This window comes from Eschrichtius robustus, chromosome 12, assembly GCF_028021215.1.
Source record: "Eschrichtius robustus isolate mEscRob2 chromosome 12, mEscRob2.pri, whole genome shotgun sequence".
NCBI classification, from domain to species: Eukaryota; Metazoa; Chordata; class Mammalia; order Artiodactyla; family Eschrichtiidae; genus Eschrichtius; species Eschrichtius robustus.
Window position 1 is genome coordinate 63,579,289 of NC_090835.1, and position 20,463 is coordinate 63,599,751.

The window sequence follows — 20,463 nt, forward strand, 5'->3', positions numbered from 1 at the left end:
GACCATCACTTTATATAATAAAATCCTTCTATTTGTTAACAGTATGACTGTACACATTCCGTTTCTCTTAATTCCTGAGTCACAACTCACTTCAGTAAAGTTTGTCACCACTCAAAGGGGTAAAAGTTCTCCTTGCTGATGTGGAATAACCTCAAATGACCAACTCAAGAGAAAAAGGAAAAAGAAAAACAGTTTAAAATCTTCACTGGTGATTTGGCAATACGTTGCATATTCCAAAATACCACTTTAAAATCTGAGGTAATGTCTCCTCTGTTACGGCATAATATGACTCACAATTACACGCAGACACACTCATTATACATTTTGATATTTATTAACAAAAATGGTCTAGAAAAGGCCTGGGTCAACATTACAGTGGTAAGTGTTAAAATAAAAGCTGTTCTTAGTCGTACTGTTTCTAGGGGACTGTAACCAGTCCAGAAAGCTGTTTTATCTCCTAAAATGGGACTTAAATCACACCATTCAAGCGTTAGATTTCAAAAGAAATTCTTCCTCTTCTCTTTTGTCAAAGCAAAATATACCGGAGGTCTTTGTTTTTACCTGCAAGGCGGCCTTCCCGTGAAGCGCGTGCACGTGCGGATGGATGAAAGGGGGTTGGGTGGAGGGAGAAGGCAGACAAAAAAGAAAAAGATAAAATTGTAAAGTAGGAAATAAAAACTAGTGAGGAAGACAGGCTACCAACTGCCCAGGAATCGTTCACTGAAGCAACTCCTCCAGTCCCTCCAGATCCATTTCCAGAGAGGAGTTGAGCGACGCCAGAGCAGATGACACATCCTTGCTTCTCTGGACACTCGGTTTGGGTTGGGGCGTTTCTGGCTGGACAGATTCCTTCTTGACGTCTTTACCTCCACTGAGGATCCGCTGGCTCTCAAAAAAGAACTGGTTTGGATGACTCAAAGAAAAGCCACAATCATCTACCTGTACAGGCAAGCAAATGTGTATCACATTAATACGTAACAAAAGTACAAAAAAAGGGACGTCAAGAACCGCCCAGACCTCATTCAAAACCTACTGAATACACAAAACACAGATTCTCGTTCAAAACACTCAAACCACTGCTTACATGATTTCACTCACAGGGAGTTTCAGCCACCGCCTGACAGTGACGAATCTTGCGCTCTACGTCCAGCCCAGACCCTTGCACGTGGCTCTGCTTCCCCACCCAACTCCTACCTGCCACCTCAGACTGCTCAAAGGCATATCCTAGCATTGCCTGGCATCTTGTTGGCCAATAAATATTTGTTAAAAAAAAAAGAAAAAGAAAAACAAGAAAAAAGGAGGGAGGATCTTTCCAGATGAGTTGGGTTTGGAAAGATGAAAGAGTGAAAAGCTGGGATAATGAGGTCCAGGGTAATGTAAGCAGCAGGACCCCAGGGGCAGGGTGAAGAGGAATGTCTGGGAAAGCAGGTAGTGCAGGTGGGCTGCTGTGAAAGGCACAGAAAGGGGTAACAGGAAATAAGGTTGGAAAGACAGGCTGGGGCCAGACCACAGAGAGCCTTGACAACCAGGGTAAGTAGCCTAGACCTAATTTTGTAGGCATCACAGAGTCACCAAAATTCCTTAAGAAGGGAAGTGATGCGATTAAAGATATGTGTAATCTTATGGTAGATTAAAATGGATTAGCAGGGAGTTAAAAGTTACCGTCACAGTTCCGGATGAACCTTCTTACAGGTGGACCCATAAACAGAAACAAGGTCTTTTCCGGTAAGACTTACTTCAGAACCTCAGGATTCTCTGATTCTCTTTAGTCACTTGTTGATACATGTTGGACCAATACTTTTATAATAATTCAGTGTATAGCAGATTGATAGTGTACACACTGATTTAAGAGTTACTACCCAGATCACTAAGAACAATTTTTTACCTGCTACTTTGCTGCTTAATTTCAAAATGTTTGCTGAATGTTTTATCTAGGATTTTTTATTAACAATGGAGTCATTTGTGAACTTCTTTATTATATTGTTTTTCACCCAACTCATTAAAAAACTGGGAGATTCAATATAAAGTTTGCATTTTACAAAGTGTTCCATGAAAACTAAGTTTATTGCCTAGCACGTTTCAATCAGAAGACTTTATGTTTTTTATAAATAGAGAATATTGGAGATTGGAAAGATGTAGGGAATACTTCAAACTGAATCTCCTCCATGTACAGACTAGGAAACTGAGACCCAAAGAGATTACATGGTTTAGGCAAAGTCATAGAGCACTAGTAACTGGATCTGTCTGAATTAGAATTCAGGCCTTTAGATCACTTAGTTACTCTGAAATCTGTTTTAAGAGGTTTTATGGAAAGTCAAACAAACTTACAATCATATCATTATAAATATTATTTCTAGAGATAAACTTGTCTATGAAGATTATAAAAAACACAGTGGTGTCATTTCATGCAAAAAAAAGCTAGCACCTTTTGTGATAATTAATTACATATCAGGTATTTTCTACACCTTGCTTCAAGTTGTCAAAAGTGTCAATATATCTATCACAGAAGATGACTCTGTGGATTAAAGTGAATGATTAGATTTCAATGTGGACAAAATGAAATATGGTAATCTTTATACTAAGCCTCAGTTTCCTCCCCCATGAAATGGAGGTAATAATAGCAGCTATGTCATAGGGTTGCTATGAGGAAAACCAAAGAAATATGAGTGTAAAAAGAAAGAGTAGTTGGTTCTATGAAATCTAAATTAAATGCTTGGAAAGACTCAAGAAAGGCAAGTTACTTAAAAAAAAAAAAATCAAAACCGAATTTCCCAAAAGATAGGGAGAAAGATCAGATTGCTTTGTTTTATAATTACGTTCCTTTTCCACTTTAAAGAAACCCAAACTGGAAATTGGTGATGGTGTATTATGCATATGGTTTTTGAAAAAAAAATGAAATCTAATTCCAATCCCAAACCTACACTCAAACAAAAGACCCTGCCCTTATATCAAAGGATTAGTAAACAAATGGCATTCAAATGTTTTACCTTTAAAATGTAATGTTTAAAAAATACATATTTTTTATGACTGCCCATTTTAATTAATACTTTTATTAACCAACTAAAACAACGCCAAGGGTCTTGAAATGAGGGCCTGTAACCATGGTTCTGTATGATGTCATGTTTCTCAATTTCTCTCTTAGGTCTGCAATCACCCTTTCTTAACTCATTTTGTTAAGTAAGCTCATTTTACCAAACATCTATTAAGATGCCTGGTAGCATGATGAACTTATGAAGAGTTTCCTTCTGTTTACTGGATTGCATTTCTTCTAGGATGGGTTCTTTCTTTTGAGTGTTTTCCTTCTTTCACTTTTATTTTTGCCTGAAGGAAGTTATCTTTCATTTTGCTCAAGGAAATAAAATTAGGGATTTTTAGGGAGGAAGGGGAGAAGCATAAACCAAATAGAACGAAAATAGATTTTACTTTAAAATTAATTAGTAAAAAGAATAGAGAAAGAGATTTACCCACATCTAAATCCCACATTTCACTTATTATTGCTTCAAAGTCAGCAGCTCTTTCCTTTACTCATTTAAAAAAAAAAAAAAAAAGGAATATTCAGTTTGCTTCATTCTAGATTTGGAAATACTAAGTGAGAATTTTCGCAATTTTGTCTGCTGGGAATCTTGTTTCTTTCCTTGCCTTTTTTCTTGTTTGGTTGCTATGGGTGATGTTTTTTCTTTGTGGTTGATGATTTTTTTATTATGTTTTGTACATTTTGTTAAATACTGGGAGAGGGAAATTCTGTGATGCATCTTCATTCTGTCCTGTTATCTTGGAAGTCCCAAAGTACCATAAAGAGCTAAAATAAGACTGGTAGAAGAAAGGAGTGGGATGGAGCCCTTTATAGGCTACATTATAAATTTTGGATTTCACCTGAAGAGCAATGGGGAAGGCTTTTAAAGATTTTTTTAAAAGCAGGTTACTGAAATGATCAGGTTTTTCTGTTTTAAAGATCACCCTAGCAGCTGTGTGGAGGAGAAAGAACTGGGCGGGTGCATGTGTGCAGCTGCTGGGAAAGGAGTCAGGAAGGCACTGCAGTGAGTGACCCGCATGAGAGACGGTGCGGCTCCCGGCCCAGGGTTTTAACTGATCTCCACAATGATCCTGAGTGATGATTACAAAGCTTAAATGTACTTGGTATATACTGTTTAAGATTGCACGAAAATGTGTGATAGATTTTAACAAAATTTTTGTAGAGACTTCTATGGTGAAAAGGGAATTATGCTCAGCTATTTGGAAAATAAGTATTCAGAATGACTCAGTGCTTAAAGAGATCTATTTCTAAAGAAACTATTTTCAATTAAAATCCAGAGTTTAATCTACACAAGGCCTAGTGTTTTCATTTACAAATGGAGTATGCCAAAAGAAAAAAAAAATTCACTTCAATATAAAACATTGCTCCCTAAAAATACTGAGGAAAACCGATTTCAAGCAGGCCAGCTTTTGATATCTACTAAGTGAATCTCTCTCAAACATGAGCTTGGAATGAGTATGTTCTGCACACAATGACCTTCACACAAACATAGGTCTCATATTTCTGCCACAGAAAATGTGGATTTTGAAGGACTGGAAGCAATACTGCTTTACCTATGGGACGTTTGGGTTTTAATCAAGAGGTTTTGCAATGACAGCTTATAATGAGGCAGCTGGTCTCACCAAAAAAGCCATATGGAACCACTGCAGCACTGCTGTAAATGTTATCAGTTAACTGGTTCATTTTCAAAACTTTCATTAAAGTGAGTTTAATCACAGAGGCCTCAAGAAAATAAACATAGGAGGTTTTTTGGGGGGTGGGGAGCAGGCAGAATGGCAGCAACATGAAATAAAAATAGATTCTATTTTTAAATTAAATTAGAAAAAATAATAAGCAAAGAGAGATATTCACAACAAAAAATCTATAGTGAGACATCTAGTGGATACAAACAGCCTTTTTATTCCCTTGATTTATATGTGGCTTAAAGTAGACTACTTCCATATGTGGGAGGATTTAGACATATGTCTTTTTAATATCTTCATTAATCTAAGGCAAGTTTTAAAAATTGGCTATAGTAGTAATACTCTTGCAGGAATAATCAATAGGAGAGATGCTACAAAAGCAGATTTGAGAAATAAAAAAGCACTTCTTTTTAGTGATGTCACAAACTCAGTGTTTAAATCTAATTTTCATATCTTCTCTAAAAAAAAAAGGAAAGAGGTTGAATAATAGACCTCAATTTGTTAAAAGTTCTGAGGCTTCTTAATTAAAAGGGTCCACAAATAATTAAGAACATATATTAAATTAAAACTCTCAAGCTGAGCAAGCAAATTAAAGAATACAGTCTACAAGGGAAAGAGTTTGCAAAGATGATGCTGAAAATACCAAACAGATGTGGCTTATCTGTTGAGATTCCTATTCTGACAAAACTGATGAGAATTTGTTGTTGTTGTTTACTACTTTATTGATGTTTAGTCCTTTCAACTGTGTGAAAATAAAATTTTTATGTTTTTAAATAAAAACACTATTTTCAACAGTTAGGTGTAATAGTAAGAGGACTGGACCCACGGCCCAGAGCAGACCAGGGTTCTGGCTCCAGACCTCCCACTAACCAGCTGTGGTCCCTAGGGTGTCACACAGAATCACTAGGCCTGTTTATTTTTTACCATAAACTATGAAGGCTGCATCATGAATCTAGACAGGAAAATACTAATGGCCTCCACAGCTGTTATTACAAATACAGTCCCAGGTTTTACAGAACAGCAGTCAGGGTTAGATCATGAGCTCTAGATGAGGTCCTTGACAGCCTGGTTCAAATTCAAGCTCCACTCCTCAGGACCTTAGGCTCTCAGCCTCTCTAAGCGTTGTCATGATGGGGATGCAAATCGTGCCCAGCTATGGTCTGCAGTGTGGACCAAAGGAGCCAGTGTGTCCAGAGCACTAACTGCTGGGCCTGGCACACGTGAAGGGTTCTGTAGGTGTTGGCTGATATTACCATTATTATTTTCATTATTATCAGTGATGTTATATTTTTCCTATGAAATATGTAAGAAATTCTGCAATTATATAACCACGAAAGAAAAGTTATTTCATGAAAACTAGAAAACATAAAAGCGATTATAAAACTTAGCATATTGTGGGGACTTCCCTGGCAGTCCAGTGGTTAAGACTCCACCCTTCCAATGCAGGGGGCATGGCTTCGATCCCTGGTCAGGGAACTAAGACCCCACATGCTGTGCAGTGAGGCCAAAAAAAAAAAAAAAAAACTTAGCACATCGTGGTAGCTGATGATGAATTCAATACATGCAGCATCTTTTTTGGGAAGGTCACGAATCCCTTTGAAACCTGATAAATGCTCGACTCCAAAAACGCACATATGTACTTAGAGAAAAAAATGTTTCAAGAGGTGCATGGACCTCTGGTGCATTCTTGGCTGTCTTTCCTAGGTTAGGAAGCCATGAACGGGACCAGTACTTGCAAACTGGGGGTCTGTGAGCTAAGTCGACCTGCAGATGTGCTGTTGGCCTGCACACGGCCTTAAAACTTGTCAATGTGAATGTCTCTAACAGCATGACTTCTTCAGTGGTGTTCATCTCAGGCAGTTTCACTTTTTTGGGTTATCTGCCTGACCCCTGCAGCCCTTTGAGTTTGTGACCTATGCTTTACACCTCTCAGGACCTACTAGCAGGCCTTTTGTATAGGAGGCTGGCAAGAAAACAACCAAACACGTTTCCCTGACTCTCTTGCAGCTAGGGGTCCACTGTGTAACCTAGGTCGCCATGCAGATAAACACAAGACTTGGGAACTAGATTAGGGTAATGTGAGTTGGCAACCACAAGTAAAAGCATCCAGTTTTCTACAAGAAAGATGGCAAAAGCCTTTGGTTCTTCTGGACAGCTGAAGCCAGTGTTCCAGACCTACTCTGAGAAGTGGTTACCTAAGGCCTGTGGGTCCAGTCTGGCCCAGAATTTGCTCTTGTAAATAAAGTTCTACTGGGACAGAAGCATGTCCGTGCCTTCACACACTGTCTGGGCTGCTTTTGCACGAGAGCAGCTGTGACAGGGAACACGTGGACCACAAAGCTTCAAACTTTCACGACCTGGCCCTTCACAGAAAGTTTGCCAACCCTTGGTCTTATCCCTAGAAGTGGAGTGGTGGGTGGCAGCCATAGTAAGATTTTCTCAGGATGTAGCTTCTCTTAGTTACAATATTCCTGGTTCTGTAGCATCCAAGCTTAATTCCCTGGCCCTTCTATAAATTCTATAAGCAACCTCATACCGTGTAATAATTCCCTTTCCACTGAAAATAGCTGGAGTGGTTTCTACTGCTGCAGCAAAAAATCCTGAATGAAACACAGAGTAACAAAAGACAAAGGATCAGGTTATAAAGTTTAAAAATTTACTTACATTATGTGTCATCTCGAAGAACTTCTGACAGGCTACCTGGTAGTGTGTCCCTTTTACTAAATCCAAAATCTAAAATGAAGAGAAAAAAGAGAAAGAAAAATTAGACATTAAGTTTCTAAACCACTGTAGCTCCTGGTTGCCAGCCTTTTCATAATCTTCATTCCAGACAGGAAATGCATTAAATCATGTAGCACGTTGTACCCCTGCAGCCTGGACACCGTGATAACTTTGACATCATACAGTAGCTGTTTAGGTTGGCATTAAACCACTGATGACAAGAGATAGTAAGTGATTTTGTTGACCTACCAAATGTGAATTTCAGTAACTTTACCTTGACAACAAGATGAAAACAGATCCTAGTATTATGACTTCGACAGTTATTGTCAGAATATCATATTGCAACATCTCTTCCAAAACCGTAGATATAAATCTAGTAATCTAAATGGTTGGTGCATGAAGCAATCAAGTATACTATTTAGATTTTTATTTTCCACATTACCAGTTTGTACAGATACAGCATAAAATACAGCTGTGTGCCCATCAGAAAAATTTAATGTAAACCCTTCGGATGAGTATCTGTGGAGAGGGAATGCTTTTGCCTTCAATCAGATTTGTCCTTTTTTGAAATGAAGTTATTTCTAGTAAAGCTCAGCAGAATGTGAGAGTAAACAGTCTATTCTGACCACCTATTAGGAACATCACCCTATCTTTTGTAAATACAATTTGCTTTCCAATTCTACTTCATGTAATCTCTTCAGAACGGCACAAACTCCCATCCTTATCAGCAGACTGCAATGCCAGTTGAAATTTGTAAAGTTTTATCACCTTTATCACCTCCCCTGACAAATAAATAGAATATATATTTGGCCTATTCATAAAACACAGTAAAATGCTGAAATTAAGAGACAGCCTCAAATGAAGGAAAAAATAATTCTGGAGAAATGTTAATTTCTATCCCTTTTCAAAAGGCTGACCTTCCTATGACAAAAAGAAATGTACATGAAGTCTCAAATTCTTGCTATCCTCATTACTGAATATAGCTTACAACTTTTAACAGATACACACAAAAAATTACAGGGCAGAATGGGCATCACATTATACTGACAAGAGTATGCTTAAAAGAACTGTTTTTCTCTGACTGTCTTATAGATTACATTTCTAAATTTCAGGTCACCTTTTATTAAATCCTACGTGAAAGACCTGTGTAAATGCCAACCAATCACAGCACCCAGGATTCTGCCTGTCTGCCTATTTGAACTGTCTACTTTTCTTGAATTATTAGAGCAAAAGTGAAAAATACATCAGTTTTAAATGAATGACTATAAACTTTTAAAATGAAGAAAGTCACCAAGTTTTTAAAGTAATTCTAACATTCTGAGCTCATATTCGCCTATGTTTTTACACATAGATAATTCAAACTGTGCTGAGATAAACTTGCAATTGAGTACTGGCAAACATCAGTGATACCAAGGTATGAATATCTATGAATTACAATTTTGGAGAAGCAAGGACTTCAAACATAAACTTAAGTTTAAATGATGCCATAAATTACCTGAAGAGAAAATGAATTCACAGAAATAGACAAAAATCCCAACTGTATGGTGTGTAATAAACTCCCTTTATTTAAAAACAAAACAATGAATCTAACATCTTATTCTGTGTATATACATTTCTTGTTTATATATATACATATATATGGTATATTTAGATATCTTCCTTGCAAAATAAATATGTAACATTATACATAACAATCCAGTATATATGTTTGGGAAACATGCTATAAAGAAATACTTATAAGAAACATACTAATAAAAATACCTAGTTGGGTGACATACACATATACAAAAGTTATTATGGGAAATTGACAGAGAAGCCACAGAATGTGAGAAAAGCTGATGTATCTTGAAATTTTAGGTTCCATCAAAAAATTAAATTTAGATTAATTACACAACAATCCCCTCTCCACCCCATCCCCTACTCCACTCCAGAGACTAGGCTCTTCCTTAAGGAAAATCATTCACTTCTCCTCTGACATTTTTCTTCATCTTTCTAGGAAGAATTTTTATCTGAAGTTTTCTTGCAAATTCATAAATAAATCATTTGCCTATCTATCCTTAAACAACTTCACCTATCATGTTGCAGCACATTTGAGTGGATGAAAGTTTCTGCACAGATGTAGAGGTGTAATGGGGAAAAGAGGCAACAGGGTGTTTTTCACTGGCTAGGAAAGCTGTTCAGAGGAAGATAAATTGACTCCCAAGGAGAAGAGAGAGGGAAGAAGAAAGATAGCAACTAACAGGTCAGGGAGACAGTAAGTGAGCCAATAGGAGAAACTTGAGAGAAAGACTGCTCTGAGGTGACTGGGTATTACTGGTAGGGACTGTCTTCATTTCTCAGATGAAAAAATATACTCTCTTAAAATAGAGGAGTGTGTCTGTCTAGTGTGGGCCATTTAACTGCAGAAAGAATTAAAAACTGAAAAATCATATGCAACTGAATGATCTTGTTTTCCTTAAGAGAGTTTTTCCTTAAAAGACTTACATGTTTTAAATTAAGATAGAACTTCCCTGGTGGCGCAGTGGTTAAGAATCTGCCTGCCAATGCAGGGGACATGGGTTTGAGCCCTGTTCCGGGAAGATCCCACATGCCGTGGAGCAACTAAGCCCGTGTGCCACAAATACTGAGCCTGTACTCTAGAGCCCGCGAGCCACAACTACTGAGCCCATGTGCCACAACTACTGAAGCCCACGCGCCTATAGCCCGTGCTCCGCAACAAGAGAAGCCACCGCAATGAGAAGCCCACGCACCGCAACGAAGAGTAGCCCCCGCTCACCGCAACTAGAGAAAGCCGGCGTGCAGCAGTGAAGACCCAATGCAGCCAAAAATAAATAAAATTTTAAAAATAAATAAATAAAATAAAGATAGAAAATGTGAAATATTACTAAAAAGAAATCCAACAACAAATAAATATATATAAAGGTCTTGGACACTGAATGAGGTTTGGTTTTCCTGAGTGGAACGGGGAGCTGCTGCAGTGCTCTAAGCACGGGAGTGAAGTGGACGACTCAAATTTTCACCGGATGTTCTGCCTGCTGTGCTGGGGGCAGGGTGGAGAGTGAGCTCATTGCAAGAGTCCAGGGGACAGACGAGGGGGGCCTGGACCAGGTGCTGACAGTCGTAGTGGGGAGAAGGGGTGCAATTAGAGATAGAAGCATTTCCCACTTCGTGGCCATGGGCTGTTTTTGAAAAACAGCTGTTCTATGTGAAAACACTCCACAAGGGCCTGTCTCCCCATGTTCTGGAGTAAAGAACCCTCTCCCTACCCCAATTGACTTCCTAAATAAAATGCAGTAAGATGCCCACATATCAGTAGGAACTAGCATGTAAAATAAATGTAAAACACCACAAATATCGCTTACTAGTCGCTAGGCAACGTGATGAGTAAGAGTGTGAGGCCTCAAGCCCCCTAGAGTCAGCAGCCATCCCCTGCTGACTTCAGCCTTTGCACAGGTGAGTCTGCTGCTCTGCTGTCTGCACACAGCACAACTGCAGACCACCTCTGCACCTTCTCTTCTTAAATTTTCTGATACAAACATCCCTGGCAAACACTGTATTAAGATATCCCACAGGTACGTCTATTTTGAGGATGGTGCTGGTGCCATGTGCTGATGGTTGGGTGACTCCAGGGCAGGAAAGACAAAGCTAACAATCAACAGGAAGGGAAAGGAGAAGTGGGGTGTGAGCAAGACACTAAAATGTAGTTCGTCAAACAGGAGCAAAAACCGAAATGTGGCAAATGAAACACCAAAAGCCAAGAAGGACAGATGTCCGGAGGGCTGTGTAACGGAACTTGGAGTCAAAGCTTCAATTCTCTGCGATATGTCTGAACAGCCCTGGAAGAACTCAGAGACACTGAGAAGGCTGACTGCCAACTTGGCCGGGCTGACCAGGGAGGGGTCTACAGCAACGGCTGAAACGCATGACAGCTGTGATCACTAAGCCATCCTTCCTTCCTGAAATTCAGGGTCTTAGGAAGAGTTGGTCTCATTCAGAATTTAAATTTTTTGTGTAGTCATAATTCAAGTGACCTTTTTTTAAAGTGCTAAGTTTTAACAGAAGAGTCCGTGTCCCTGGGCTGTGGACAGATACGCCTGACTCATAGCCAGACGACTGTGAGCTTGAAGAGATGTTAGGTTCAACCAGAAGTGGTATGCTTTTCTTTGAAGCTGAAATTTTTCTTTTATGTTTTCTCAAGAATGAAGAAATACTGGATGTGGTAATATCATATGATGTATCAATGTTGAACTTACCTACCTAACCATGTTTTTTAAAATATGCTTTGCTTGGGGGGCAGGGGTGCATAGCTAGCTAGTTCATAATGTGCGTGTTTACATATATTTTTTGTGTTAGTCATGTGTTGAATATGACATTAAAATTTTTTTAAGAAAAAATATTTTGTAGAAAAGCCAGAATGAGGAAATAGGCAGTAGTGCTTTTGGACAGTGTGTGTCTTGCCAGCAGAGGTCCTGAAGGGCCAGCTCCCCAAGGCTGGGGCTCAGAGGCAAGAACGGCCAAAGGGAGGGTTCGAAAGAGAACCGGAGAGACAAACACATATACACAGAGTGGAAAACTCTACAAGAAGAAGGAATATACGGAGATAAGAGAAGATAAATAGGAAGGTGAAAGAAGCAGGTGGGAGGAAAGTGTAGAAAGCCCAAGAAATGTGGTCAGTGAGACAGAGCTACTCTCTGCATGGCCCGTAGATGTCACCACACAGCCCGCAGCCTGCAGCTGTGCCCACCCAGCAAGGACACAAACCCCCTCCAGCCCCCACGGTCCTTCTGGAAGAGCCACAGCACACCACGGTTTCCTCGTGAACTAGCATTAATACCAAACTAACAGTTCTTTAAGGAGGAAACCAAATCAAGTGCCAATTCTGATGCCTAGGCTAGAAGCTTCCTAATTAGGCTTTAGAAAAATATAATTAGACAATCTGAAGAATCTTATCAAATAAAGGCTTATTTGAAAACAAAAGATTATTATTTAAAGAAAAATTCCCATGAAGGTCTAAGAATATTGCTCAAATGGCAATTCGAGTTTGGTTTTTAATGCCAATATTTCAAGGCTAAAGTATAAAATGTGAAGCTTAACAACTGTTCTAATACATCAGTAGTCAAAAGGCTAAGAAAAATTAAGAGGAAGAGTGATATCAAACTACTATATTTTGGTAACTCATATTCTTTAACTTTTTTCTCTCTATATCTTAAACTACTTATCAGCTGACTAAAGTCCATCAAGAAGAATATTAGATAGTGTTTCTTTCGTTTTTTTTTAACAATGCAGTTTGTCATCTTTACAAGAAAACGTTCACCATATTTGTATTTCCTAAGTTTGGTAAAAGCATTAATTACACTTCATCGACTATTTCATCCTCAAGGCAAATTACTGTTTGGTTTTGAACTCCAATTAAGTGGCTAATAACCAAGATATCCTTGCAGGGGAGGGGCAAAGAGCAAATAAGGCGACAGTTTTCTCATTTGATTGGTGACAGATCACAGCCGTTGACAAACATATGCGATACGAAGTACTGGTGGGAAATGTTATATATTTATACTTATACACACACATATATACGTATGTGAAAATAGAAATATAGATAACATTTTATAACTTAGAGCCACCCTTCCTTCTCCCTTCTGATGCTCATACTCTCGGCCACCGAGACGTCCTCTCCGCCTTTGCTTCAGCACCTGCCATGAGGTCCAGATGGTTCTCTGGCGGCAGAATGCAGCCACCTGCCCATCCTGGGCTGCAGGGAGGAGACGCTGACCTCACCAACCAGACACGCGGCTCAGCTGTCTCTAACTCAAGGTCACGTTCTGTTTTATTTAAAAGTGATAACAAGCTTGTTTCTTCCTAAAAAATCAACCTTTCAAGAGGAGATATTTGCTGATATTTTCCTGCTCCATTTCTAATCTTCCTTTATTTCGAAGGTGAGAGAAAACACAGTTGCGATGTAGAGTCTGGAACACTGCTGATCTTATTACTTGGCCCCTGTTTCTCCTACAAAACTTACAACTCTGCTGTGACCTTCACCTACTGGTGGGTCAGGGGCAAGTTTCCCACTCATGAAGATGTGCTTTCCTTCGTTTAAAACATTATGTGCCAAGAATTTTTCTGAGTCACTCTTCATTGTCTATAAAAACATAGTTATCCAAATAAATTGATTCTACCTCCAAAGGTCTTTAAAATTAATCTTTTCCTCTCCATTGTTAAGGCCCTCATCATTCCCTTTTTATTGCAAAGCTTCTTGATTTGTCCCTTCCTCATTCAAGACAGCTTCTGAACTGCCACCATAGTAACTAACTTTCCTAAAACCCAGATCTAACCCTGGCATTGCTGGCTCCCAGACTCCTCATCCTGGCTCAAAAGGCCACGACCATCAGGCCACAGTCCCGCCCCCGCCCCCACCCAGGCCCCTCCTGCCCACCTGGCCCCTGGGTCCTCACACTCCAGTCCAGCTTCTCCCAGGGTGTATGCTTTGGAATTTTAGCTCACAAAACGCCAGTGATGACGCAGAGGGTTTTCTTGTCTAATGCACTGTTTGATTTGGTTTAGTCCAGAACTATATAAGTTTCTTCAGGGCAGGACTTAACAGGGTGGTGTTTCTCAACTAGTCTGTCCCCAGAACCTGTTTTCATAGATCTCTCAGGACTAGGGCTCCTCAGAACACACCCTGGCGCCTTATCTGAATGTGCTCACCTCCCCTGAGTCTCACTCTAGCCCTTCTCCTGTCTAGCCTTCTCTCACCACACTGAATTTCTTTACTGTCTGTCTCCTCCACTGGAGTATCACCTCTGAGGAAGAGGGGCCTTGCTATTAGTTCATCACTATATTCCCAGGGTCCTGAATGGTAACTGGAATACCGTCACACCCGATCACATTTGCTAATGTTGAATGGATGTTCCCCCTTTGGCCTGATAAGCCTGACTTCCCTCCAGTGGGGAACTCCTACCCCACCTTCACACCCAATGCAAACGTCACTTCCTACGTGAAGCAATCCCTGATGTCACTCCTCCCTCCTCAGCAGATCTTCCCCTTCTGGCTCTTCAACTAGCATTTAGAATAATTTTTTAAAGCACTTCTACTTCATTATAGTTAATTATGTCTTGTAATGTCACTTGACTAAAAGCTCTAACACAGCTTCTTAAATCTTTTTGTTTCCAGACTTGAACATACGGAAAACTCAGCAACATGGATGGTGCTTGGGAAATGTTTATTAAGCCATAAAATAAATGTTTTTCCTCCCCAAAGAAACTTCCTTCTGTTTGAATCTGTCTTAGAGCACTTTTACCAGAGCGTTTGCAATTAGACAGTTGATTTCCATTTCTCTCTCTCTCTCTTTTTTTATTGGTGTAGCACCACAGGAAAAAAATTACTAACTTAATTTAGTTCTTCCACGGGCTTTAAAAGGCCTTGAGAGGTTTCTCCAGTCATATTTGAGGACACTTTGGAGAAGAGAGCGACATCACTCCATCAAATTAACTGGAATCCAAATGTAGAAACCTGCCATTGCTGTGTATAGTTTACACAAACAGGAAAACATCCTGGTCTGTGTACACAACAGCCCCTGCCCGCACCTCTCAGATGAGCTTTCAGACTATGATCGAGTCAGTTGGTCACTCTCTCACTCCATCCACGCAGCCCACATTCACTTAGCCCCTTGAAGGGATACCAGGATTGGGTTTATAGAGATGAAAGATACCATTTATGTCCTCAAGGAGGATAAGGCCACAAAGACAGTCTGGAGGGGAGGACAGACAAGGGAACAAAGAGTACAAAACAGGTGTTGACCTGATACAGGAGAACACAGGATGCTACAAGAAGGGGAGGGGAAAGGGCTCAATATGAGTTTCAGGGGAGAACAGAACCAAGTGGTAATAATGAATCACAACGATGAAGATAAAGAAAGGGTCAGGGCAACCCAGACACGGGGACGACATGCAAAGGAGGCACAGAAACTCCAAGCAAGATGCTTGGGGACGGGAAGAATGTAAAGTATTTTAGAAAGATGACCTGGCATCAGTGTGAAGGACTTTTGGGGGGAAGAGGGACTGTGGACAATGGGGAGAGAGCAGAGCAGAAGGGACAGACTCAAGGGGCCTGGGAGTGGTCGTGGATGTTGTCCTGACTTCCGGCTTGAGCATCTGGTGCTGCACTCACTCTCCCCAGAGGCAGAGTACCAAGGACACCGCCCACTCCTCAGGACCAGGGCACACTGTCTCCAGGCTCAGAGAGTGCTGACGACTGAGAGCTGGCAGCAGTCCCGTCGGCTGGGGAAAGCCATCTTCCCCAGAGTGGCCTGACTCAACGACCGGCCGACGCAGCACGCTCCTATCAAGGACCAGTCACAGGGTCATCTCACCTCAGAGCTCCCTGTGGGACCAGCTAGAGACCACGTCCCCTTCTGCTCTGTCCTGCCTGCTCCTTCCCTGACAGGTGCTGACCCCGAGAGCACTCCCCAGCAAACGTCCTGCACGCAAACCCCACCACAGTGAACCAGACCCCGACAAAGTGCAAGTTGTGGTTAGCTTGTTTGTTTGCTTTTGCAGGGAGAGGGATGGGAATCAGGTGAGGAAGAATAAGGTCTATAACAACATCTTATACACCTGCTCTGTCTGTATCAGATACTGTTCTGGTTATTTTACTTAATTACCAGCTCTCTAAACCTGTTTTTCACATATATATGCAGACACATGTGAAAAAGAATGCTTATAGCAATTTTTTAGGCCATTGGGATGCCTGGGAAAATCTGATCAAAACTGTGACCCTCCCCAATTAGAAAAGTGTGCCACACCTCATAAATCCTGAAATGCCCTGCAAGTCAGCTAAATTCTAAATAGAAGAGAGGCTTTCTGAAAGGTATATAACACTCAAGTTTAATAATCATATTACATTACTCCCTTATTTTTATCCACAATATAGATACCCTAATATTGAAAATGTCCCACTGTCTTTTAACTTACTATATTTGAATAAAGGTTTTGAATCATTAAAAATAAGTCCAACATTTAGGTTAAAGGATTTAAGCTTTAGGGGAACATAAACAACTAAGTGAACTTGGAACAGGGGAGGGAGAGAAAGAGAAGGCTGAGGAGAGGACGGAGGGAGGGGAAGGCAAGTGAGAATCCTGTCAAGTCTGCTGGGAGGGGCAGACAGAAGTGCGGCCAGACCACAATCCCACAGTTTACTCGCTAATTACAACTGTGCGGCGGGTATCCTATTTTTTTGCCTAAAAGCTTGCCACTTCAGAATCACTATGTCCTATGATCTTTATGGAAATGATGAAAAAGATTTATCCTTGACTTAATAGTTATTTTCAAAGATCTTACCTATAGAAAGAGATGTAGCCTATTTGCTTGAAAACAGAAACTAAACTAGAAGAAAGAAACTAAACTTACCACCTGTCACTCAAATGAGGTTTTTCCAACGACTGGAAGATTGAGAAATAAATAAATATATATGTTTACATATAAATATAGGTTTATATACATATATATTTATGTATATATATATATACAAAACGTACAACTACACGTCCAAACAGCTCAACAAACTCCTAGGAGGACAAAACACACAGAAACGCATTATAAAGAAACCACTGAAAGAGACAAAAGAAAACACAGATAGGAGCAAGACAAACCACTCTTCACTTACCAGAAACAGCAAGAGTATCAGCGGCCTTCTCAGCAGAACCCAAGGAGACCAGAAGGCAGCAGGATAACATACTTTGCTCAAAGAATAAAGCTGTCAACCAAGATTCATATGTCCTTTAAAAATGGAGAAATTAATACATTCCCAGATAAACAAAAGCTGAGGGAGTCTGTTGCTAGTAGACGTGCCCTACAGGAAATATTAGAGGGAGTCCTTCAGGCAGAAATGTAAGGTCACTAGACAGTTCTTGAAAGCCACACAAAAATAAAGGACACTGGTAAAGGTAACTACATCATATATAAAGGCCAGTATTACTGCATTTTTGATATGTAAGTCCTCTTTTTCTTCCAATATGATTTAAAAGGCAAATGCATAAAACAATAACTATAAATCAATGTTAATAGGCACACAATGTATAAAGATGCAATTTGTGACAACAACAACATAAAGGGGGAGGGACAGAGTTAAACAGAAGCAGAGGTTTGTATACTACAGAGGTTAAGCTGGTACTAACTGTCATAAGTTTAAGAGGGTAACTGCAATCCCCAGGGTAACCAGTAAGAAAATAAATAAAAATACATATAGAGAAAAGGAAATGAAGAGAATTCAAACAGTACACTGCAAAAATATCAATCGCAAAAGAAGGCAGTAATAGAAGAACTGAGGGACAAAGGGATGTGACCCACAGAAAACAGCAAAATGACAAAAGTGAATCCTTTCTTATCAGTAATTATTTTAACTGTAAATAGATTAAACTCTCCAATTGCAGAGAATGGAAAAATGGCTGAAATTACATAATCAAACTATGTGCTCTCTACAAGAGACTCACTTTTGATCCGAAGACAAAAATAGGTTGAAAGTGAAAGGATGGAAAAAGATATTCAATGAAAATAGTAACCAAAAGAGAGCTGGGGCCATACTAACAACAGGCATAACAGATTTTAAGTCAAAAAATGTTACAAGAGACAAAATGACATTATATACTGATAAAAGGGTAAAATCTGTCAGGAAGATAGAACAATTACAAACATATACGCACTGAAAAACAGAGACCCAGAATACATGAAGCAAAAATCGAAAGAATTGAAGGTAGTAATAGACAGCTCTACAATAACAGTTGGAAACTCTTTCAAAAATGGGTAGAACAACTAGAAAGACGAGCTACAAGGAAAGAGAACCTGAACAACATTATAACCAACTAGACATAACAGACAATATGGAACACTCCATCCCAAACAGCAAAATACACATTCTTCTCAAGTGTACAGGGAACGTTCTCCAGGATAGACCATATGTTAGGTGACAAAATAAGTCTTAATAAATTTAAAAATGCTGAAATTATAGAAAACATCTTCTCTGACCACAGTGGGATGAAATAAGAAATCAATTACAGAAAGAAAACTGGAAAATTCAAAAATATGTAAAAATGAAACAACACATTCATAAACAACCAATGGGTCAAGGAAAAAAGAAAATTAAAGAAAAGGGAAATTGGGAAATACTTTGAGACACATGAAAACAAAAATACAACACACTGAAACTTATAGAATATAGAGAAAACAGTGCTCGTGGGGAAATTTCTAGCTGTAAACACTACAATAAAAAACAAGAAAAATCTCAAATCAATAACCTAACTTTATACTAGAAAAAAGAAGAGCAAACTAAACACAAAACCAATAGAAAGAAGGAAATAAAGATTAAAGTGGAGATAAAATAGAGAAGAGAAATACAATAGAGAAATACAGAAATATAATAGAGAAAATAAAAAAGAAAACAACTTTGTACTTTGAAAGGATCAACAAAATTGACAAAGACTGACTAAGAAAAAAAGACACAAGACACAATGACTAAAATCAGAAAAGTGGGGACATTACTAACGACTTAACTGAAATGAAAGGGACTATAAGGGAAAACTATGAACAACTTCACACCAACAAATTAGCCAGCCTAGATGAACTGGACAAATTCCTAGACATACACAAATTACCAAAACTGACCTAAGAAGACAGAAAATCTGAACAAACCTGTAATAGGCAAAGAGATTGAGTATTTAAAAACTTCCCAACAAAGAAAAGCCCAGGACTAGATGGCAAACCAAACATTTAGAGAAGAATTAATACCAATGCTTCTCAAACCCTTCCAAAAAAGGAGTGAGCACTTCCTCTCATTCTATGAGGTCAGTATTACCCTGATAGTAAAGCCAAAGAAAGACATCACACGAAAATTATAGACCAATATCCCTTATGAATACAGGATGCAAAAATTCTCAACAAAATACTAGCAAACCAAATCCAGCAGCACATTGAAAGTATTATAAACCATGACTAAGTGGGATTTATCCCAGTGAAGCCAGGGTGGTTCAACATATGAATATCAATCAATGTATTTACAACATTAATAGAAGGAAGGACAAAAGCCACATGATCATTTCAGATGCTGAAAAAGTATCTGAAAATATCCAACACATTTTCATGGTTAACACACACACAGAATAGAAGGAAACTTCCTTAACATAAAGAAGGGCATTTATGAAAAACCTATGGCTAACATCATATCCTTGGTGAAAGACAAAAGTCTTCCCCCTGAGATGAAGAACAAGACAAGGATGCCCGCTTTCACCACTGCTATTCAACAATGCACTGGAAGTCCTAATCAGAGCCATTAGGCAAGAAATAAAAAGGCATCCAAATGAAAACGAAAAGGCAAAACCATACCTGTTCACAGATGACATGGTCTTATATACAGAAAAAAATCCTAAAGAATCCATTAAAAAAAACTATTAGAACTAATAAATGAACTCAGCAAAGTTGCCAGATACAAGAACAACCCAAAGAAGTCAGTTGTAGTTCTAACACTAGTAGTGAACAATCAGAAAAGGACACTAAGAAAAAGTTCCATTTACAACAGCATTCAAAAGAATAAAATGCCTATAAATTTGGCCCAGGAAGTGAAAGACACATACGCTGAAAACTGCAAAACATTGCTGAAAGGAATTAAAGGCCTAAACAAACATAAAGAAATCCCCTGTTCACAGACTGAAAGATAATATTGAAAAGATATCAATACTACCCAAAGCAATCTACAGATTCAACGCAATCCCTATGTAAGTTCCAATGGCCTTTTCTGCAAAAATGGAAAAGCCAATCCTCAAATTCATATGGAATTGCAAGGGACTCCAAATAGCCAAAACGATATTGAAAAAGAGGAACGTGAAGTTGGAGAATTCAAACCTCTTGATTTCAAAACCTACTACAATGCTAACGCAACCAAAAAAGTGTTATATGGCAAAAAGAGAGACATACTGACCAACACTATAGAATCGAGAGTCCAGAAATAAACCCATATAACTAGGTCCAGTGAAGTTCTGAC

At 39.2% G+C, this 20,463-nt stretch overlaps 1 protein-coding gene across 2 annotated transcripts in view; it reads right to left on the minus strand.

Annotated features, from left to right (window-relative positions):
• Positions 1 to 315: 315 nt before the first annotated feature.
• Positions 316 to 20,463, minus strand: part of PRIM2 (DNA primase subunit 2) — a 282,564-nt gene continuing 262,416 nt past the window's right edge. For both annotated transcript variants that reach the window (XM_068557727.1, XM_068557728.1), the window contains exons 13-14: positions 7,381 to 7,449; positions 316 to 939 (exon numbers count right to left, since the gene is read on the minus strand). In XM_068557727.1, coding sequence (XP_068413828.1) covers positions 718 to 939; positions 7,381 to 7,449 — 291 coding nt within the window. In that variant the 3' untranslated portion in view covers positions 316 to 717. The remainder of the gene's footprint in view (positions 940 to 7,380; positions 7,450 to 20,463) is intronic.